A 21,346-nucleotide genomic window follows, 5' to 3' on the forward strand; every position below is an offset into this window, starting at 1 on the left:
AAAGGATACAAATGAATAGCCAGATGAAGAGGTACATATGGCAAGATCCAGAAGGGTCTTGATTACAGGTTTCTGCCCCGGTGAAGTTTGGGGTATCACTTTCCTGGCATGTGGATGTGGTCATCAAACCAGAAGTTCTCCAAACCCCATAGTTTAGGGATTTTTATGGAGGCTTCATTACATAGGCATGATCAATTATTATTTCAACCTCCAGCCCCTCTCTCCTCCCTGATGACAGGGTATGGACTGAACATTCCAAACTTCTAATCTGGGCTTGATCTTTCTGGTAAAAGGCTCCCATCCTGAGGTTATACAGGATCCTACCAAGAGTTGCCTTATTAAGGAGGAGACATTCCTATCACCCAGGAAATTCCAAGGGATTTAGGAGCTGTGTCAGCTGGGGTCAGAGACCAAATATATGTCTAACTATGTCACATCCTCCTATTAGTTGTTTTTTGACTGTTCTCATAGGGTCTAATTTTTTTTCCACTTAAAAAAATTCTTTTTAACTTTTTCTTTGTTTTTATTTTTATTTTTTATTATTTTTATTTTCTTTCATAGAGTCTCATTTTATGCATGCATAGTTTAGGGGTATTCAGCCAGACTCAGGGGAACCTCTATCCTCTAGCACTCTTCCTTGCAAATCTCAACTGCATCATCCTCTCTAAAATCTGATTTCTGTCTCCTAGATCAGCTGACTGTCATACTCTGCTTGGGATTCCCTTCCCTATACTGCTATTCACAAAGCCCTCCAGGCAGAAAGCCCGGACAACCATGGAGCTCACATTGTTTATTTCTTTTTCTGAACCACAGTTTTTCATTGCCTGTTGTCGGTTGTCTGAGGACTTTATTTCATATAGTTTGTTGAGGTCTTTATGGTAGGAGGGCAAGTTTGGTAACAATTATTCTATCATGACTGAAAGTAGAAATCCGTCTGTTTCCGTCCTTTTAACATGATTCCATCATTCACTGAGCATTTCTTTACTATCTGGCATAATAAAATATTTCAAGTACAAGAAAGCTTATACTTCTCTGATCTGGCCCTGGAATCAGTCATTTCTCCAAGAAGTATTAGTTCCTTTTAGTGAAGGACAGTATTTAGAAACCAAGATCAGGCACTCAGAGTACTCATTGCTACTGGGGTATTGCCGCTTGTAGGCATTCTCAGTAAACAGCTAAACATAAACAGTAAATGTATATATGTGTGTATATGTATTCACACACATATTCATTTATACGTATTTCTATATCTGTGCATATATGTTATAAAACCATGAGTTCACAATGATAGCATCAATTCCAGTATACCTCAGATTCTTTCAGGCCTTCTACATTCCCATGTTTGTAAATACCTTCTCTATCAGTTAAAAACTTGGCTCCTGGTATTCTCTATTTACTTATTTGTTCAATGAAACAAACCCACCTACCATACTAGCTGTCTTCTCCACCTGCCACCTCTGCATATTACCCATCTTATCATTGCCCATAATAGCGCCCCATTATTCTCTCATGCCCTCAGTTACTAGATTGATGCAATTATGCTAGGAAAAGAAGAGAAAGTAGGTTGTATCTTCATTGAGTCACTGTTCTACCATGCATTTGTTCATTAGTCCTTTTATTCATTCACAAATACAGACCTGGGGAAACAAAGGCAAACTAAATATATGAGGCCCCAGCTCTCAAGAAGCCTACATTCTAGTGGGGAATATAGAGAAATAAATAGACAAACAATTGCATTACAGTTTATTAAGTGCTGGGATAATGAAGTACAAGGTGTGTTATGCCATAGACTTATAGGTTAGACAAATTTTTTCCAAATTAATTGTCACGGAATACTATTTTTTTGCATTGTTAATAGGAATTTGGTAACACGAGTTGCCCTGGTCAATTATACTTAGGGAAAGTTGGATTAAACAAAGTTGAATAAGTTTCTTACATGACTTCTTTACACAATTTATTAAATAATGTACTTCATGAATCTTTATGCTAAGTCTCTCAAATTTAATTGACCACACAACCTTTGCTTTTGTTTGTGAAACATCTTGGGGGAGAAAAGTGTTTCAGGGAACATATTTTATGAAATATGGATTAGTGTTACTTGAATTTTATGGTTCTTAAACTAGTTTTGGTTATTAAAACCTTCAAAACCTAAAGGTTTTTAAATTACTTTTTTCTCTTTTTAAGTAGAAAGGATTTTTATTTTTATTTTTTTAATTGAAATATAATTCACAAACCAAACACTTGAGTTGTTTCAGTGTTTTGGCTATTATGAACAGTGCTGCTATGGACATTTGTGTACATGTTTTTTTTGTGGACTGAATGTTTTCATTTCTCTTGGGTATATACCTAGGAGAGGAATTGCTAGGTCATATGGTAACTCTATGTTTAACCTTTTGGGGGACTGCCAGGTTGTTTTCTAAAGGGGCTATACCATTTTACATAACCACAAGCAGTATTTGAGGGTTCTAATTTCTCTACATCTAATGCTTATTATTTATCTTTTTTTATTATAGCTGACCTAGTAGGTGTGGATTGGTATCTCATTGTGGTTTTGACTTGTACTTTCTTGATGGTTAATTAGGTTGAGCATCTTTTATGTGCTTATTGGTCATTTATCCTTCTTTGAAGAAAAATCTGTTCTAATTTTGTCCGTTTAAAAATGGATTATTTGTCTTTTTATTACTGAGATATGAGTTCTTTATATATCCTAGATGCAAGTCCTTTGTCAGATATATGACTTGCAAAATTGTTTTCCCATCCTATGGTTTTCTTCATTTTCTTGATGGTATTCTTAGAAGCACAAGGTTTTTTTTTTGTTTTTTTTTTTTGCAGTACGCGGGCCTCTCACTGTTGTGGCCTCTCCCGTTGCAGAGCACAGGCTCCGGACGCGCAGGCTTAGCGGCCATGGCTCACGGGCCCAGCTGCTCCCCGGCATGTGGGATCTTCCCAGACCGGGGCACGAACCCGTGTCCCCTGCATCGGCAGGCGGACTCTCAACCACTGCGCCACCAGGGAAGCCCAGAAGCACAAGTTTTTAATTTTAATGTCCAATTTATTTTTTTCACTTGTTGCTTGTGCTTTTGGTGTTATAACTTAGAAACCATTGCTTAATTCAAGATCATGAAGATTTATGCCTACTCTTTTTTCAAAATTTTATAGTTATATTTAGGTCTTTAATTAATTTTTGAGTTAATTTTTGTATATGGTGTGAGGAAGAGGTCCACCTTCATTCTTTTGCATGCGGTAACCAGTTGTCCCAGCACCATTTATTGAAAAGACTCTTTTCCATTTAATTGTCTTGATATCTTTGTTGAAAATCAGTTGACCATAAATGTGAGGGTTTATTTCTGGACTCTTAATTCTATTCATTTATCTGTATGTTTATCCTTATGCCAGTACCACACTGTCTTAGTTACTGTAGCTCTGTGGTTTGAAATCAGAAACTGTGAGTCCTCCAACTTGGAATTTCTTTTTAAAAGTTGGTTTGGCTGTTCTGGGTCCCTTGAATTCCATATGAATTTTAGGATCAGCTTGTCAGTTTCTACCAAGAAGCCAGCAGGGTTTTGACAGGGATTACATTGAGTCTGAGATCAATCTGGGGAGTATTGCCATCTTAACAATATTAGGTCTTTTCATCTTGAACATGGGATGTCTTTCCATTTATTTAGGTCTTCTTCAGTTTGTTTCAACAGTGTTTTATAGTTTTCAGTATCTTGCATTTTGTTGGTTAAACTTACTCCTAAATATTTTATTATGTTTGATGCTATTGTAAATTGAATTTTCTTAATTTCATGGTCAACTTTTTTCATTCCTAGTGTATAATAATTTGATCAATTTTTGTATATTCATCTTATATCCTGAAACCTTGCAGCACTTGTACTCTAATATGTTTTTGTGGATTCCTTAGGATTTTCTATGTACAAGATCATGTCATCTATAATTAGAGATCATTTTATTTTTTCCTTTCTAATCTGGATGGCTCTTATTTCATTTTCTTTTCTAATTGCCCTGGCTAGACCCTCCAGTATAATCTTGAATAGAAATGGCAAAAGTAGAATTTTTGTTTTGTTTTGAAGCATAATTTTGATTCTCATGTGTGACAAGTTTCAAACTTTGGTGATATTTCAGGTTCCTTTCACTTTCTAAGTGGTCTCTATTATATGGGGGGAATAGAGAAAGTGAACTTGCTGAGGGCGCTTTCTCTTGCTAATGTTTCTATATGGCTAGAAATGAATAGATTTTCATTCCAAAGTTAAGTGCTTATCAGTAATGTTACCTTGGTTTTTCATGCATAAATCTGAAATGTTATTGTTATTTACTATCTACTAAAGTCCTACATTATAGATTCAAACCGTAAAGATAATGTAAAACATGTTTCTGGTTTTACAGAGTTTATTTTGAGGGGACTCAAAATAAAAAGCAAACTGTAGTTAATACACTGATAGAAATGAAACATAAACATTACTGAATGAACCCCATGATTCCCTTACTCTTCTTGTCCAGAGCCATTTTTGTAGGGGAGCAAAGGTTAGCTCTCCCTAATGATAAACATAAACCCAACATCCTGATTTATCTTAACCAGCTATAGGTATTTTTGTGAATATATCTATCTTTTAAAACGAGTATTTTTCACCTGTGAAAACTTTTTGATGTATTCTGTAATTTCATATAATCAAATAGCCTTCAAGTTTAATATGGTCCTTCAATTTCAAAGGAATGTCCCTGGTGTTAGTATTTCAGAATTTCATTTAAGTTCAGATCAGCATCTATAATGTGCTGGTTCTATACTGGGTACCAGGATGTGAAACTCATTAAGTTGCTCTCCTCAAAAAGTTCACTTTCTAGCACTGATGAATAATCTTTTTTCATCTTTTATGACTTTATAAACTTTGTTCATCATATGCTTTATTTTCAGATTCTTTTTTTTTAAGCTAGAAACTTTCTTTTCTCTCTTGATTATTTCTCAGGACCTTTATTAGCTTTCCTGTTTTCTGGGTATAGACATTTTCCCTGGAGTAAGACTTTACAGTCATTTTGGATATAGCAGCTTATTGAAATTTCTTCAGTGAATAATATATGCCAGGAGTTAGCAAACATTCTATTAAAAGGCTGGATAGTGGGCTTCCCTGGTGGCGCAGTGGTTGAGAGTCCGCCTGCCGATGCAGGGGACACAGGTTCGTGCCCCGGTCCGGGAAGATCCCACATGCCGTGGAGCGGCTAGGCCCCTTGAGCCGTGGCCGCTGATCCTATGCGTCTGGAGCCTGTGCCCCGAAACGGGAGAGGCCACAACAGTGAGAAGCCCGGGTACCGCAAAAAAAAAAAAAAAAAAAAAAAAGGCCGGATAGTAAACATTTTAGGCCTTGGGGGCCACATACAATCTCTTCTTTTGCCATATTGTTTTTCTATAATAAACCTTTAAAAATTATTTATTTATTTGGCTGCATTGGGTCTTAGTTGCAGCACGTGGGATCTTCGTTGCTACATGTGAGATCTTTAGTTGCAGCATGCGGGATCTTTAGTTGCAGCATGCAGATTCTTTAGTTGTGGCACACGGGATTTTAGTTGCAGCATGTGAACTCTTAGTTGCGGGATCTAGTTCCCTGACCAGGGATCAAACCCAGGCCCCCTGCATTGGGAGCACGGAGTCTTAGCCACTGGACCACCAGGGAAGTCCCTTAAATAACCTTTTAATATGGAAAGATCATTCTTAGTTTGTAGGCTTACAAAAATAGGCCCTAGTTTCCAATCCCTGATCTGTACTACCTTTCTGAAAATATGTTTTGCGAATTACTAACTGCACTAGATGGTCCTTGAAAAAAGGAATCCATGTTCAAATAAATTTGGCCAGTGTTGTTTACTGTATTGTTCTCTTGGAGATTTATAAGACCTATTATATTAAAGATTTTAAAAAGTCCTTCCAGACTTCCCTGGTAAATTTCTAGATTATCTCCTGGTGACCATAATTTATAATTAATCACAGATATATTTTTCATTACTTTCCTCTAAATTCACTACTTTGTCTACACCTACTAAAAACTTCAATTTAAAATGTTCTATATGCTTATATGACTGGATTGTGAGCTTGAAATTTAAACATGTAAAAAGAACCAGAGGGACTTCCGTGGTGGTCCAGTGGGTAAGACTCAGTACTCCCAATGCAGGGGGCCATTGGGATGGACCAGGTTCCATCCCTGGTCGGGGAACTAGATCCCACATGCATGCCACAACTAAGAGTTCACATGCCACAACTAAAAGATCTCAAGTGCTGCAACGAAGATCCCTGCGTGCCGAAATTAAGATCCAGCACAGCCTAAATAAATAAATAAATAAAAATAAATATTAAAAGAATAAATAAATTTTAAAAAGAACCAGAGTATCTAATTTCTCAGCACTTTTCTCTGTTACCATGTTATGGCACTGCTAACTTCTTTTTTTCCCTTATCCAGGAAAAGTGGGTTGAAGTTGCTTCAATGAAAGTGCCTAGAGCAGGCATGTGTGTTGTGGCAGTCAACGGGCTTCTGTATGTTTCTGGAGGTCGATCTTCCAGCCACGATTTCTTGGCCCCAGGTACCTTGGACTCAGTTGAAGTTTATAACCCTCATTCAGATACATGGACAGAAATTGGTAACATGATCACCAGTCGTTGTGAAGGAGGTGTTGCTGTACTATGAAATAGTAAGCGTAAGAGAGCACAGGAAACATTTTGAAAATATAGGATCTCACCTTTTGCAAATCACACTTGTGTTTGGTGATAGGACCCTTTCATCTGTTGAGTTTTCTATGAATTTTGTAGATAAATGAGTAAAAACTGACTTTTTTAAAAAGAATTTGAGTGAGAAGCGATATGGAATATATCCTAAATCAATGAAGAGTTCACACAAATTTGCCAAGCTTACCAGTAGATATGCTGTTTATGCTCTAGAATTGTCCAGTTAGGAGTAGAGTCTCCTATTTGTAAAAATGATTTGCTAGAAGCTTCTTGGCAAATTTTCCCTTTAGCTGCTTCTCCAGTGCAGTTAAGCTGTAACATGACCATTATGTGATTTAAGAGTATCAATGAGACAGTTTAAAGATATCTGTACATTCATGATTCAATCCAGAGTGCAATTTTCCATGGCCATAGTTTACCCTACAGAGAAAAGCCAATGAAGCAACTTCTTACTTTTATTTTATTCCAGGAGTTTTCACTAATCCCAAACATTTTATTAACAGCAGGAAAACTGGGAGGGACATATGGGAAATATCTAGCTATCTATATATATGTTTTCACCTGTTGATAACAGCATAAAAAAAGCTTTTGCTCACTTATGGTTTTGTCTTGATGCTGGAATGCAGGTGAGGAATTAATAGGAGGTTCTTAGTGACAGTCCTTTATTGCAGTAGGATGATGTAATGGGTGATAGAGCCCAGCAGGTTGCATGCACCTTTTTCTAGTCACCAAAAATACGTTTAGCTTTGGGAAGAGGGAATTTATTAGATTATCAAGCTTTGTAAAGCATACTCACACTTGGGCAAGCCTAAATATGAGCTTAGTACAAAGCTGCTGCCTGGCTTGGAGAAGATGGAATTGTAGGTACCTATAAAACTTTTTACGGAGACTAACTCATAAGTGTATGCTGAAAGGCCTCTGACCCAAAACTGCTTCTCAAAACTTCTCATTTTCCCTGAGAAGCATTCTAAAGAACTGTTTTCTGTCCATTTCTGAGACGAAGATTCTTTGCATACATGATCATCACTTTTAAATTATTTCTACTAGTCAGTTGGAGCCATATATATTAAAGGTCTTATACATTTAGGTTTACCTAGCTGTTCCAGGATTTGATTTGTATATCCCTGATTTCCCCTTTTCTGTACAAAAGTCCTCCAGTATATTATAGGCATCAGTGGCTTATTTAGATAGAAAACCTTTGGTAAGCATTAAAGACTCAGGCAGCACTCATATTCAAAGTATTTGGATAGACTCACAAAGATACTTTCCTTCATAACTTAACCATATGCATATATTAAGAAAAGCTTACATAGTGCAGACAGAAAGCTCTGTGTCTCATTCTTTGGGGTACCCTGAAAGTCTGAAGGGTCACAGATGCCTGGCTGGGATCTGTAAAATGTCAAGGAATGAAGTATCAAGATAGTTTGTAAACTATTTAAGCTGTAACTCATGTGCCTTTAATATTTCTAGTTAAAGAATCTGCATTCTGGTTCAAGAGATTTACGAATTTTCCTATCATTTAATTTTCATTATTGCCTGATGCCAACCTAAAATGGCACTATGAAGGGAGGCATTTTGTACTGCTGTGGCAGAAATGTAGTCAACAGTGTTTGGGCCTAATAGGTCCAAACGATGCCTGAAAATAAGTAATTATAAATATGCTTATTTCCTAGGTAATGACAGATTGTTTTAAAAAGAATGTACTAATAAAGTATCTTGATTTCTTTGCTTTTTCTTGTATTACTAATTAGTTTATTAGCAGCATTCCTGGATTATCAAAGTGTAGTAGGATTGCCCATGATTTTTCAACTTTAGGGACTTGCACATTTAGTTTTATATTTAATTCTGTTTTCTGAGCAACTGTTAACGTGATCTTCCTCCAAAATATTTAACATACAAAATATTTAACATATATTCAATATACTTCTAAATATCCTGTCCAATGTACTTAAAAATCGCACACTGTAGAGAATTCCCTGGTGGTCCAGTGGTAAGGACTCAGAGCTTCCACTTCAGGGGGCACGGATTCAATCCCTGGTTGGGGAACTAAGATCCCACATGCTTTGTGGCGTGGCCAAAAAAAAAAAGTGGGCAGTTAACCTAAAAATATGACTTGCCCCTATTCTGAAAGATTGAGATCAGAGAAAAGTTTTAAGTTTGTGCAGTCTTCATGCAATTTAAGAGAAGCAGAGAAGTAATTTTCCTCACTGAAACAATCTGAGTAGGATCTGAGAAGGATCTTCTGAAGAGTATGAGCTTTCTTTCCTTCAGTATCAGGCTGTAGTAAACTTTTCTCTACATTAATAAAGAAGGATCATGTGGTGTTTTCAGCCACAGACTTTTAACTGGTAAGCTTCTTAATGATCAGAACAAGTTCTAGCTCTATAGTGTTATATTTGTTTGCTAGGGCTGCTTTAACAAAGTACCACAGAAATGGAAACAACAGAATTTATTGTCTCAAGTTTTGGAGGCCTGAAGTCTGAAATCAAGGTGTTGGTGGAGTTGGTTTCTTCTGAGGGCTAAGGAGGGATCTATTCAAGGCTTCTCTCCTTGGCATGCAGATCTTCATGTTCACATGGTATTCTCTCTGTATATGTGTTTATCTCTACATTTTCCATTATAAGAATACCAGTAATATTACATTACAACCTACCCTTATAATCTCATTTTAACCTTATTAATAACTCTGTAAAGACCCTATCTGCAAGTAAGGTCACATTCTGAGATACTGTGGATTAGGAATTGAACACACAATTCATAAAAAAATCTTGTAACAGGTGTGTAACAAAGTAAACAAGTTACCACTCTAGATTATGATCTTTCCACAGCAAGAATCATTAAAGTGAAAATTATATGTATATAATTTACTTATGAAATTTAAGTTATGTAATATTCGAATACTTATACAAAGGTAACGTATACCCGATGATACCATTTCCTGATTTAAATTCTTGTAACATTGAAAATGTTTCTCCTTTTTTATGAGACTAAGCATCTCAAAAGACTAAGTTTTAAAGTTAGAATTCAAGGTGTTGCTTTTGCTGCTTTAAAAAAGCTTTTGTGTGAGTTGACATGCAAAACTAGATAGAACATTAAGATGTCTCCAGCTTGACTTTTCCTAGTTTGTATATCATAGAGTCTTTTTTCTTTTAACTATTTAACTATTTTTGACCAGCTTGTGTTGTTTGGAGATAAGTTGCATCTATACTCTGCCAAATATCCTGGTAAAACCTGGAAAATGTGTCTAGCTTTTCTTTGAACATAGTTTTCCCTCGTGACACTGCTCCCTACTGACTTTAGAGCCACAGATCCTTTCAGTTCAAATAACTAGGTTGTGCCAGGTAAAAAGAGCTTGGAAACGCAATTCCCAGGGGCAACTGCAATGAAAACTCTACACTGGAGCCACCTATTATTTTCAGACACTCATGGAAACGAAGTTTTCCTCTGAGAGAGAGGGAGAGAGGGAGAGAGGGAGAGAGGGAGAGAGGGAGAGAGGGAGAGAGAGAGAGAGAGAGAGAGAGAGAGAGAGAGAGAGAGAGAGAGTGTGTGTGTGTGTGTGTGTGTGTGTGTGTGTGTGTGTTTTCAATGATCCTAAAGCTCTAGCACAAAGGTTTTCATCTTTTAATTTACATTTTTCAAAACAATTAAAACATTGAAATTTTTAAGTGGATGACTATAAAGTTCATAAAAAGACTGAATGAGAACTATAACCTAATATAACATGAAAAGGATTTGTTAAGGGTTTTCAAGCTGTTTCTCAGTGATTCTTTATAAAATAAAGATTTCTAGAAATGAAAAATAATTTGGGAAGAATAAATCACCACTGGTGGGAAAAAAGAGCTAAACCGGAGGGGTAGAAAAAGGTGATGCCGAAACACAACCTTACAAGGCTTCTAGCCAACATGCTAACGTCATCTACAGAGTAGTTTTATATTTATTCTACTTGCCTAAGTCTCTTGGGTCCCTTCTCTGGATAAAAATCTTTAACTAGTAAAGTGATTACAAATGAAAAAAAGGCCACTAACGTGACTACTATCCTCAGGGCTTTGAACCAATTGGGATAATGTGGCAAGAGAAAAAGTTCAGTGTGTAATGCTATCCCCAAACCTATTATTACTGTGATTATAGCTTCACTGAGTCTTTCAGAAACAAAGAATGCAAGCCATGAAAACACAACAGGAGCTGTACTATTAGCTAAATTGAGGAAGTCTGGTTTGGCTGGACTACCTTGTGGCAGAGTAAAACCCCATCTGATCCCTCCCAAGAAAGATAGGAAACTGGCTCCATAAGCCATCTGAGTAAAAGCTAATATGGGAATATAAGTCTTTGTCATCACCATGACCAGTGGTGGAGCAATGAAGGGGATTAGTCCTGCTAGAGTTATGTATAATGCTGGCTTTGGGCTGTCAGGCAGGTAACTGATGGTTTGTGGTGGCCTGCCTGGAAGCACTGCTTGCTCTTGCTTCTTCTTAAAGCTGCATGGGGAAGTGTGATAATATTGTGTCTTGCTCATACACACTGGAAATGATGAGACAAGCCAAGGCCTTGGAAACAAAGGAGAAAAGTTCTGTTGGAGGCATGTTTTGACAGAAAATGTTTCTATTCTCCTGGCTCCTAGTCTGATTGTGGAAGGGTACTTCAGCATCTATAGGGAAAACAGAACGAGAAGACAAAAAACAGATTTAAAAAAAGGAAATCACCGAATGTTTTAGTCCCAATCTGAGACAATATAAAAACAAACCACCTGCTTTCTGTTAGCACATGGAACTTAAAGAAAGGTTGGACTAAAGGATGATGTTATTATTGCTGGCAAAGACCATTAAACAGCTATACAACATGCAAAAGAAACTACTGAATAGAAACCAGTGATATATTTTAGCCTACCACTAAACTTATCCCATGAAAGAAATATCTGAAGGAGGAACAGCTAAAGACTAGGTCTTTAGTTTTTGGCATTCTAAACTGCCTCTTCTATTTATAAATTGCAAAAGAAGCAGCACTAATTACTGTGGAAATGCTATTTTATGTAGAGAAAATTAAGCTTTAGACACTGCATAATTTTCATAGCTTCATGCCTTTCTACATATGTCTGCCTAGAATTCTAGATTACCATTTTTCTATCTAGGGAACTTATCTTTCAAAATTCGGCTTGAAGTTTTCTCCAATCTGATGTAATCCTCCTATAAGTACCATATACACACTTCCATCCTAATTCTCACAGTGCATTAAAATCATGTGTTTACTTGTCTGTCTCAGTAGACTTGAGAGCCAGGACCATATATTTTTCTTTGCCTTAAAAAAAAAAAAATCCCCAGTGCCTTTCATGGTACATAGCCAAAGCAAAAACCTCTCTTGCTGATTCTGTGCTTTAGTGAGTAGATTCCATACTTCAACAGTTAAGCAGATCAACATTAACTCAAAAAATGTTGGATTAAAGAAAAAAAAGAAACAGTTATTTAAGAATCTTGGTGGTTACTCAAAATGCTAGGAATGATTCCATCTTGAGGCTTTTTTTTTTCCTTTTTGTCTAGAATGTTCTTCCCTGAGGTACCTGCATGGCTCATTGCCTCACTTCTGACCACCCTATTTATAAATGCAGTCCTTAAGTCTACTGTCCCTATTCTCCTTCCCTGCTCTATAGTTCTCCATAGCACTTACCACTTGACATTAAATTTCACTTATTTATATTTTACTCTTCCTCCGATCAACCAGAATATAAGAGGATAAGGATTTTTGTCTTCTTTTTCACTACTGCCCAGCCAAGCAATGCCTGGAAAGTAGTGCTCAAATATTTGCTGAATAAACCAACCTTTGAAGATGCTCGAGAAAACTTCTGGATGAAGTGAACCATAGTGGGCCCCATTGAAAGTCTTGCTTAGGAAGATGCCACACAGTTCTGATTAATGTATTTTTATAGCTCAGTGGAGCATCTGAATCAGAAGCATGTTGCTGTGTACAAAACAAGATGTCATTTAATTTTCTTCACTTTATACATAACTTTAAAAAAAATTTTTTTTAAACATCTTTATTTGGGTATAACTGTTTTACAATAGTGTTAGTTTCTCCTTTACAACAAAGTGAATCAGTTATACATATACATATGTTCCCATATCTCTTCCCTCTTGCGTCACCCTCCCTCCCACCCTCCCTATCCCACCCCTCTAGGTGGTCACAAAGCACAGAGGTGAACTCCCTGTGCTATGCGGCAGCTTCCCACTAGCTATCTAAGTTACATTTGGTAGTGTGTATGTGTCCCTGCCACTCTCTCACATCGTCACAGCTTACCCTTCCCCCTCCCCATATCCTCAGGTCCATGCTCTAGTAGGTCTGTGTTTTATTCCCGTCCTACCACTAATCTCTACATGACATTTTTTTTTCTTAGATTCCATATATATGTGTTAGCATACGGTATTTGTTTTTCTCCTTCTGACTTACTTCACTCTGTATGACAGACTCCATATACATAACTTTTAAAAAGCAGTAATTCGGGATAATTTGTTCCATATAACAGTTTCCTTTGAAAACAATAATTAATGTTTTCAAAAAATCAGTAACATTAAGTAAATAGATCCTTTTCTTCTCTGAACCATTCTTTTAGCTTTTGCTGTTTGGTGTAACAGAAAGAGTAATGCACAGAGGCAACAGATCTGGATTTTTACAAATGCCTCCATCATTTCCCAGCTGTGTGACCTTGGGTAACTTGCTTCCTTGAAGTGCCAGCTTTCTTATCTTTAACACTGAAAGTCATAGGGACTTAGCTTAAAGTAATGATAGTAGCAATCAATACAATTAGCTGTGAATCAGGCATTGTAACTATGTAATTACTGTAACTACTGAATAACCTCATCAACTTGGTGCTGAAAGGCAGTAATAGCCTGTTAAGTTAGAGTGCAGACTTTGGAGTCAAACAATCTGGGTTGGAATCCTGGCTCCACCACGTATTAGCTATGTGACTTTGGACAAATTATTTAACCTGGCTATGGTGCACTTCACTCACCTATAAAGCTTATGATAACTACATAGGGTCGTTGTAAAAAATTAAGTAAGTTAATACATGTAAAAAGCTGAGAACTGTCCCTAACACAAAGTAGGCACTCAAAAAATACTAGCTGGGCTTCCTTGGTGGCGCAGTGGTTGAGAGTCCGCCTGCCGATGCAGGAGACACGGGTTCGTGCCCTGGTCCGGGAAGATCCCACATGCCGCGGAGCGGCTGGGCCCGTGAGCCATGGCCGCTGAGCCTACGCGTCCGGAGCCTGTGCTCCGCAACGGGAGAGGCCACAACAGTGAGAGGCCCGCGTACCGCAACAAAACAAAACAAAAAAACACTAGCTATTATTCCCACCTTACACAATGTACGCAACCAGTAAGTGGCTGAGTGAGAATATTATGAATCCAGATCTGTCATGTTTACATAAGTCCCATTCTTTTTTTTTTTTTTTTTTTTTTTTTGTGGTACGCAGGTCTCTCACTGCTGTGGCCTCTCCCATTGCGGCGCACAGGCTCCGGACGCGCAGGCTCAGAGGCCATGGCTCACGGGCCCAGCCGCTCCGCGAAATGTGGGATCTTCCCGGACCGGGGCACGAACCCCTGTCCCCTGCATCGGCAGGCGGATTCTCAACCACTGCGCCACCAGGGAAGCCCATAAGGGCCATTCTTAACCAGAAGAATAAAGTGTCTAAAAATCTAAAACCCACAGTTGCTGCTTAATTTAAAAACGTAGTGAACTAATTTCTTGATTACAGATCTTAGGGCTGGTTCAAGAAATCCTGTATACCAGCCCGTCAATGTCTTCATTCTGTATATATGTATAAGGAAGCAAGTAGGGAGTTAAGTTATCCCAGGTCTCTGAATAGATGTTAGGTGACACCCACATCCACCTACTGACTCCCAGACACACATATCTGCAGGGCCCACACACTCACCTTTGTTCAAAATCACCTTCGTAAGGGATTTCAAAAAGCTCAACGCTCCCTCAACCTTCCAAACTCCCTAGGCACTGTGACATGTACTTTCCAGCTCAAGAGTATTAAAGAGAAAAGTGAAAGCCTAAAGGCCAGGGACGGCAACTGGTAAGGGGGTTAAGGATAAAGACCCAAGGGTTAATCCGCTCAATTTGGGTGAGAACGCTCAGTGTTTCCACTGCGCCAAATAAAAGAGTTGCAAACTGCAAGCCTTAGAGCAGACATCAGAGAAAAGGCGACTAAGTCTGGACGCAAAGATCCCCGGGAAACTTTGCCCAATAGTACCCGCGGGTTCAGTTTACTCCAAAGTCTTGGTGCCCCCCTTTCCCAACCTGCACCTGTGACAACAGCCCTACTACTCACTTGCCAGCGTCGCGCGGGGAGGTGGAAAGCTGAACCGCAAGAACAGCTTGGTACTGTGGAAAAGCACTTCCGGCAAGTGGGGTTAGCGAGCCCTCCCCACTTCCTGAGAGCCGAAAAAAATGAGTCCGGGTGCAGACTTGACCAGCGCTAACTGGTTCCTACCGGGGGAAATCTTAGTTTTAGTGGAAAGCCAGCTTTTGAAGTCTGTAGGGTACCAGAACGGTGCTTGCCTTTGTATTCCAGGTTTCCCAGCCAGCAGAATCTGCTTCGCTGAGTTCGGGAAGGTAGAGTGCAACTACTGAAACCATCTCAGAGTGATGGTGGTGGAGGAAGGTAGGAGAGATTTGGAGTCTAGGCCAAGTATGACTTGGCCAAATTGCTTGCCGTCTCTGGAACTCTTTTTTTTTTTTTTTTTTTGCGGTACGCGGGCCTCTCACTGCTGTGGCCTCTCGCTTCGCAGAGCACAAGCTCCAGACGCGCAAGCCCAGCGGCCATGGCTCACAGGCCCAGCCGCTCCGCGGCACGTGGGATCCTCCCGGACCGGGGCACAAACCCGCACCCCCTGCATCAGCAGGCGGGCTCGCAAACACTGCGCCACCAGGGAAGCCCTGGAACTCATTTTTTACTTTGCATAACAACAGGGTTTCTAGGAGCGACGGGGCACATTTCACACTTCATTAAGGTCCTGAACTAACTATTTAAGAAAAAACAAACTGTTTTCACTTCATTCTCTTTGCTGGTAACTAGAAACTTCGTTAAGAAATAAACAGCATAAGGGGCAGGACTTTCATTTCCTTGAAAGGTGTGAGGGTAAGAGCTTTTAGGGTGACCCGGAAGTTAGATTCCTTCTGTCACCCTCCGCTTTAACTTTTGTTTGTGGGCTTTGTGACCTTGAGCAAGTCCCTTCCCTTCTCTGGGCCTCCATTTCACAGTCTATCAAAGGAAACACCGTCAGGCAATTTGCGCGTTTATTTGAAAACAACAGGAACGCTAGCCAGTTCCTCCATTCCTCAGGATTCTAGGTAGTCTAGCTTCCTGGTTGCCGACCATCACATGGTTTAGCTTCCCGTGCAGAATGGGCTCAGAGAATTCTTCCTAGTAGTAACACCTTATAGTCGTGATAGGCTTTCACTTTTATTTCCTTCTCTGCCATGGCAGCGCCACCCCTTCCCGTTGTGCGATACCCAATGAGACTTTGGGCTGGAGAAACAGCTTATCCGCCCTGGCACAGGAGCAGGCTCCGGCCAGAAATCCGCCCAGCGCTGGGGTAGGGGCGTGTCGCCAGCGGTCGGACGGAACTACCACTCCCAGCGGGTAGCGCGTCGGGAACAGACGCGCAGGCCTCCAGAGCCCGGCCGTGCGGCCCGTTGGGGGCTGGAGTCTTAACGGCGCGTGCACGTGAAGGAAGGAGCTGAAGGTGGGAAGGGGTCGGAAAAGACACGAGCCTACGAAGCCGGTTTGTTAGTACTTGTAGAGGTAGTTTGGAGATGCGTGCTTGCCGAGAGGTGGGGTATGGGAGGGTGCAGAATGAAGGGGCGGGGAAAAACGGGTACACACATACCCACCCACTCATTCACACGCGCCCAGGCCCTAGTGTCGGGAGAGGGGATGTGAAGGGGAGTACCAAACCCAGCTGGTCTCCGCCTCTGAGGCGGCGCGAGGAAAGGCAGAATGTTCAACTCTGCAGAGGGGCGGGGGTTGACCATGCGCCGCCTCGAGCCGCAGTGGGGCGAGCTGGGGGCAGGGCAGGGAATAACCGCCGTTCACGCGGCTAAACGTTGGCAGCTTGGGGCGTCGGGCGGGTCACCTGAACAGGGCTCACGCGCGTGCGCGTGCGCCCTTGTGGGCGGTGCGAGAGGGTGGGCGTGTGTGAGGCGGGGTCAGATTAGGGGAGGGCCGGACTGGTCGTCGCTCCTCCCCCTCCACCCGCTCTGCCCCTCCTGGGCCGTGTGGGCCGGGCAGCCATTTTGGGAAGAGCTTTGTTATGGTTGTGGACTGTACACCTCTGCCGGATCAGGAAGCTGGGGACGTGCCCTCAGACGCCGCGACTGGTCCCTAGCTGTAGCCCCGCCGCTGCCCGGTGAGTGGGAGTTCGGGACGACGGGGCGGTAGGGGATCTTGAGTGGTCCGGAGCAGGGCTCCGCCCGGTGCCTAACGGGCCGGCTGTTGAAGCAAGTTGAAGGAGTCTCTCACACAGGTGGTTGGGTGTTGCCTGGGCCGGGGACCGGGAGCAGAGCTCACGGGTCGTGTGGTTCGGACGGGGCACCTTCCCCCGCCCGTGGAGCTTTGCACATGAGCGTCGCCGCGACTGTGCCGGAGCGCTCCTACTTCAACTTTGGTCTTCGGGTCGGAACGCTCACCTGCGGCTCTCTGGCTCCTCTCCAGGCGTTCCGGCTTTTTGGTGGTTGAGTAGCTTGGTTTACGGGTTTTTTTCTCCTTCTTAAATTAGAGTCAAGGGCTTTTGTTTTCCAATGATGGAAAGTCTAAGGGAAAAAAAGCGTGTAAGTCAAATGTGGAGTATCTGAGGGGAAAAGAAGAGCTTTAACCCCCCACCCCTGTTCCCAGCGTTCCGGTTCCCCCTGGTAGCGAGGTGTTTTCGTTGATTTAGATTGTCTATCCAGCACCTACTGACCCCTCCCTCCCTGGAAACAAAAAAGGCTGGTCGATCTTGAAGTGTTTTATTGAGGATTTTTTTTTCTGTTTTACATCTACCTCTCCCCACCCCCGTGAAATTCAAAAGAAAGGCTGAATCTAAAATGGCTGTAGCTTGGGGAAGTGCCCTGAGCCTGGTAACTTAAATACGTTAAAATGTCTTAAATTCTTAGTTGTTTTTCCTACGGGGACAACAGCTGGATCTTTCATCTTTTTGCAGTTTGTGTCTTATGTTGAAGAGTCTTCGCTAGGTGAAAACAAAGGTGAGGCTAAAGTAGTTTGCTTGCTCCGAAAGTTTACATAAGAGTGGGTGCGGTTTGGGTGGTTTGTTTTTTGGGTTTTTTTTTTTGGTAGTTGCTTATAGTTTTGAAATTGTGCTGTGGTGTTAATTTTATCAGCTAAGTTCGTGCTTTGAGATTGGTTTGCCATATTTGTTGAAATACTTGCTCTTAACTTTGATATTTATAGCTTATCTGGAATAAACAAAGTTTTTGGTGGCTCATGTTTTAGTTTAGTAATAGAAGTCACATTCTTTGTAAATCCCTTCCAAAAGTAAAGTGATTGGTAGTCTTCAGTACACTTAGATTTACAGTTTGGTCATTGCTGGCCTTTTCTAAGGTCGTTTATGTGTAATACTTGAAAGAGAATCAGAGTGCTGTTAAGTTTGGAACATTTATTAGAAAAGTGTAAGACAACAAGTAAGAACAAATTTTAGATGTGTAGTGCCTGATTGTTGTACCCTTTCAAACAAAAGGCTGTCTTTTTGTTTGTTGCCTTTTTTTTTAAACCTTTAGATCCAGAAGTTTAACGGAAAACAAAAAGGCACAGAATGGAAACCAAAAACAGTTAACTTCAGTATTTGGGAAGATGCTTGAGTTTCAAGTTGCAATCTGTCTAAAAGATAAAATAATAAAATGCTAATTGTGAATAAGAAGTTTGGAATTAATAGTAAAATAAAGTGTCATCTTCCTTCCCTAGGAAGTCAGTTTCAATTTACCTTTCTACATTCTTTCAATACAAAAGTTTACTTTTGTCAGCTCTCCTAGGATTTGTTGTTGTTCTTAAATTATTTTGGTGGTTTTACAAGACAAACATTTAAAGTGCTTTATAGAAATTACAAGTCAGTTGCTTTGTGTTTTGCTGATGTTGACTACTGGACCTGTTAACTTGGATGAGACCTTACTCTAATTTTTTTTTCAGGATACTCAAAACAGTTTGTACATATTGATATAAATATTCTTTCAGTTGATTCTGAATAGTATCTTATCAGAGCTTTTGAAATTTGGTGGTGGCGGTAGGGTGTTAGGAAGCCATTTTTCTTTTGAATGAATTCCATCTTACCAGTTTTCTCATCAGTGGCTGTTTAGTAGCTTGGCAGAGGAGAGCACATGCAACCATTTTCATAAGTTTGGAATGACAAGAAATCTGGGACACATTTCTGCTTATAATTCATTTTTAAATGCTTAAATATAAAACCTACAATTCTGAATCATACTTCAGCAGATTGCATATCTCTGTTTTATGATTCAGTGTATGCACTTAGTAATAACTCTAATGTACCAGAGGCTGACAGTTGCTCGAAGTGCTTTATAGTTATTAACTTGTTTATTTCTGTCAGATAGATATTGTTTTATCCCCATTTTTTAGTTAAGGAAAATAAGTTCAGAGATTCATCCAGCTAGTAGGTCGCAGACCCTGTATTTAAACCTAAGCAATCTGTTTCCAAGTCACTGTGCTTAACCATTATGGTTGCTACCTTTAACCATGAAAATAAAAATAAGACTATTGGAAAGGTGAGACACAACACAGTTTTTTAAATATCCCAACTGAAAAAGTAGTTCATGGAAAAGGCAAATTTTGGTGTATGTATTTATGGTTTTTCAAATAATTGGGGTGGGATGGGATATCTAGGTGATACATAGAAAACACGCCACTTCATAACTGACTATAGTTGCCATTGTCTGCAATTTGATACGTGGTTCTGCTGAGAGCTAGCTGACCAAGTCACTTCAAAATCAGGCTCTGATTTTTATTTCCCACTGAAGTCTGCTCAAAACAAAACTGGCTACAATCAAACTTGAAAATAGTTCAGTGAGATGAGCTGAACTTCTTTTGTCCACAGGTATATATCTTAACTAATGAGGTAAAATATTGCTAATGTTATGTAAATTGAATTTTTGTAAGTGACTTAAAATATACGAGGCAAATATTTAAAGGAGTCTAATAGTTGTTTTTCTTTACTAAAGCAAATAAGGAGCCTTTGGGACTTCCTGGCGGTCCAGTGGTTAAGACGCACTTCCATTGCAGGGGGCGTGGCTTCGATCCCTTGGGGAACTAAGATTCTGCATTCCACATAGGGTGGCCAAAAATAAATAAATAATAAATCATTTTAAACGTAAATAATGATAATCAGCCTTTAATTGATCTGTTGGAAAAATTATTTTTCAGAAAAAATGGTTCAGTCATTCTTTTAAGAAACAGTTTCTTTTAAGAAATGCTAGAGGCTGTACTATTGTACTGTTGTTCCTGCCTCTTAAGGAGTAGGAATACCTAGATGACTATAAAACATTCCTGCCACCCGAGAACTTGGTAGTTTAACAGATAAGCACAAAAATATTTACAGGATAACAACACAGAAAGCTATCATTCTTAAAGGAGTTGATTTTTTAACATACTCATTAAGCTTACCTTCCTTTTCTGTAATAAAACTACTTTGCCATATATCAGTCAGATGTCAGGCCAGAGGATCACCAGCATGAACAAAGTTTTAGTGCACTTTTCTGAGCAGCAGGTCTGTTTATGTTGAACAAGTTTGTTGTTTTTTTTTTTTTTTTTTTTAAGAAAAAGTTGAATTAATTTAAGTTTGGCTATTCTTTATATTGCAGGCTTGTTTCTGCTGATTATATGTTTAAATTTCATTATATAAAAAAGTTCTCTTCTGAATTACTGCTATCCTTGAAGTTTACAAGTATGTTGAAAAGTTGGTTTGGGTGTTCTTTGGTTAGTTAATTAAAAGGTAGAGCTATTCCAGTGTTCCAGCTATGTGTTTATGAATTATTAACTCTGCTTTTTAATTAGTCTTACCAGGTATGGTGGAAGGATAGTGGGAACAGTTTATTGTGGGCTTCATAAGCTAGAGACTTGTAACAGAGTCCAATCATTATTCCTTAAAACACTTGTTTAACATACTTGATATTAACCCTTCTATATAAGTGGGTATACAGAGGATCCAAGAAGGTAAGTGGTTTGTATAACATAGTGAGATGTGGGGACTCAGCTTTCTCCAATTCCAAAGATGGGTTTTCACCACATCATGGTAGAGAGATAGCATGGTACGGTAATTAAGGGCACCAGCGTTATAGCCTGGGTTTGAACCTCTGCATTGCCACTTACAGCTTTGAGTCCGTGGTAGAGTTTTAGTAAGATTTCTGCCTGTTTTTTTTCTCTGTTAAATGGGGATAATAGTACCTTCTCATAGGGTTTCTGTGGTAAACAAATGAAATAATATTTGTAGAGTTGTTAATACAATGCCTGCCCATAGTAAGCACTTCATAATTGTCAAGTAAATTGTTTGAAATTGTCTTAAATGAACATCCTTTTACCAGTTGAGTGAAATTCTGTGAAATCTGAACAGATTGTTGGCCGTGGACTTTTGGGTTTT

The 21,346-nt window shown here is 39.7% G+C and overlaps 3 protein-coding genes across 30 annotated transcripts in view; 2 read left to right on the forward strand and 1 right to left on the reverse strand.

Moving 5' to 3' along the window:
* IPP (intracisternal A particle-promoted polypeptide) overlaps positions 1–14,398 on the forward strand; it is a 46,134-nt gene extending 31,736 nt beyond the window's left edge. For 6 of the 12 annotated variants that reach the window (XM_067008671.1, XM_067008676.1, XM_067008705.1 and 3 more), the window contains 2 exons: positions 6,447–6,567; positions 14,170–14,398. In XM_067008671.1, coding sequence (XP_066864772.1) covers positions 6,447–6,567; positions 14,170–14,354 — 306 coding nt within the window. In that variant the 3' untranslated portion in view covers positions 14,355–14,398. Of the gene's footprint in view, positions 1–6,446; positions 8,438–14,169 lie in introns of those variants that run through there. The other 6 variants (XM_059042834.2, XM_059042810.2, XM_067008709.1 and 3 more) reach the window with 1 other exon arrangement.
* Positions 10,559–12,652, reverse strand: TMEM69 (transmembrane protein 69). The gene is made up of 2 exons (XM_059043254.2): positions 12,519–12,652; positions 10,559–11,354 (listed from the first exon to the last, which is right to left on the reverse strand). Exons 1-2 carry the CDS (start codon positions 12,570–12,572, stop codon positions 10,644–10,646), a joined length of 765 nt encoding a protein of 254 aa, XP_058899237.1. The 5' UTR covers positions 12,573–12,652; the 3' UTR covers positions 10,559–10,643.
* Positions 14,399–15,196: 798 nt separating the features above from the next.
* The window catches only part of GPBP1L1 (GC-rich promoter binding protein 1 like 1), a 52,777-nt gene continuing 46,627 nt past the window's right edge, over positions 15,197–21,346 (forward strand). The window contains exons 1-2 of one of the 17 annotated variants that reach the window (XM_067008842.1): positions 16,281–16,450; positions 17,906–17,948. The gene's annotated coding sequence lies outside the window, so the exon portion shown is untranslated. Of the gene's footprint in view, positions 15,367–16,163; positions 17,114–17,905; positions 17,949–21,346 lie in introns of those variants that run through there. The other 16 variants (XM_067008864.1, XM_067008848.1, XM_067008773.1 and 13 more) reach the window with 16 other exon arrangements.

The sequence above is a fragment of the Kogia breviceps genome, chromosome 1 (genome assembly GCF_026419965.1).
Source record: "Kogia breviceps isolate mKogBre1 chromosome 1, mKogBre1 haplotype 1, whole genome shotgun sequence".
NCBI lineage: Eukaryota > Metazoa > Chordata > Mammalia > Artiodactyla > Physeteridae > Kogia > Kogia breviceps.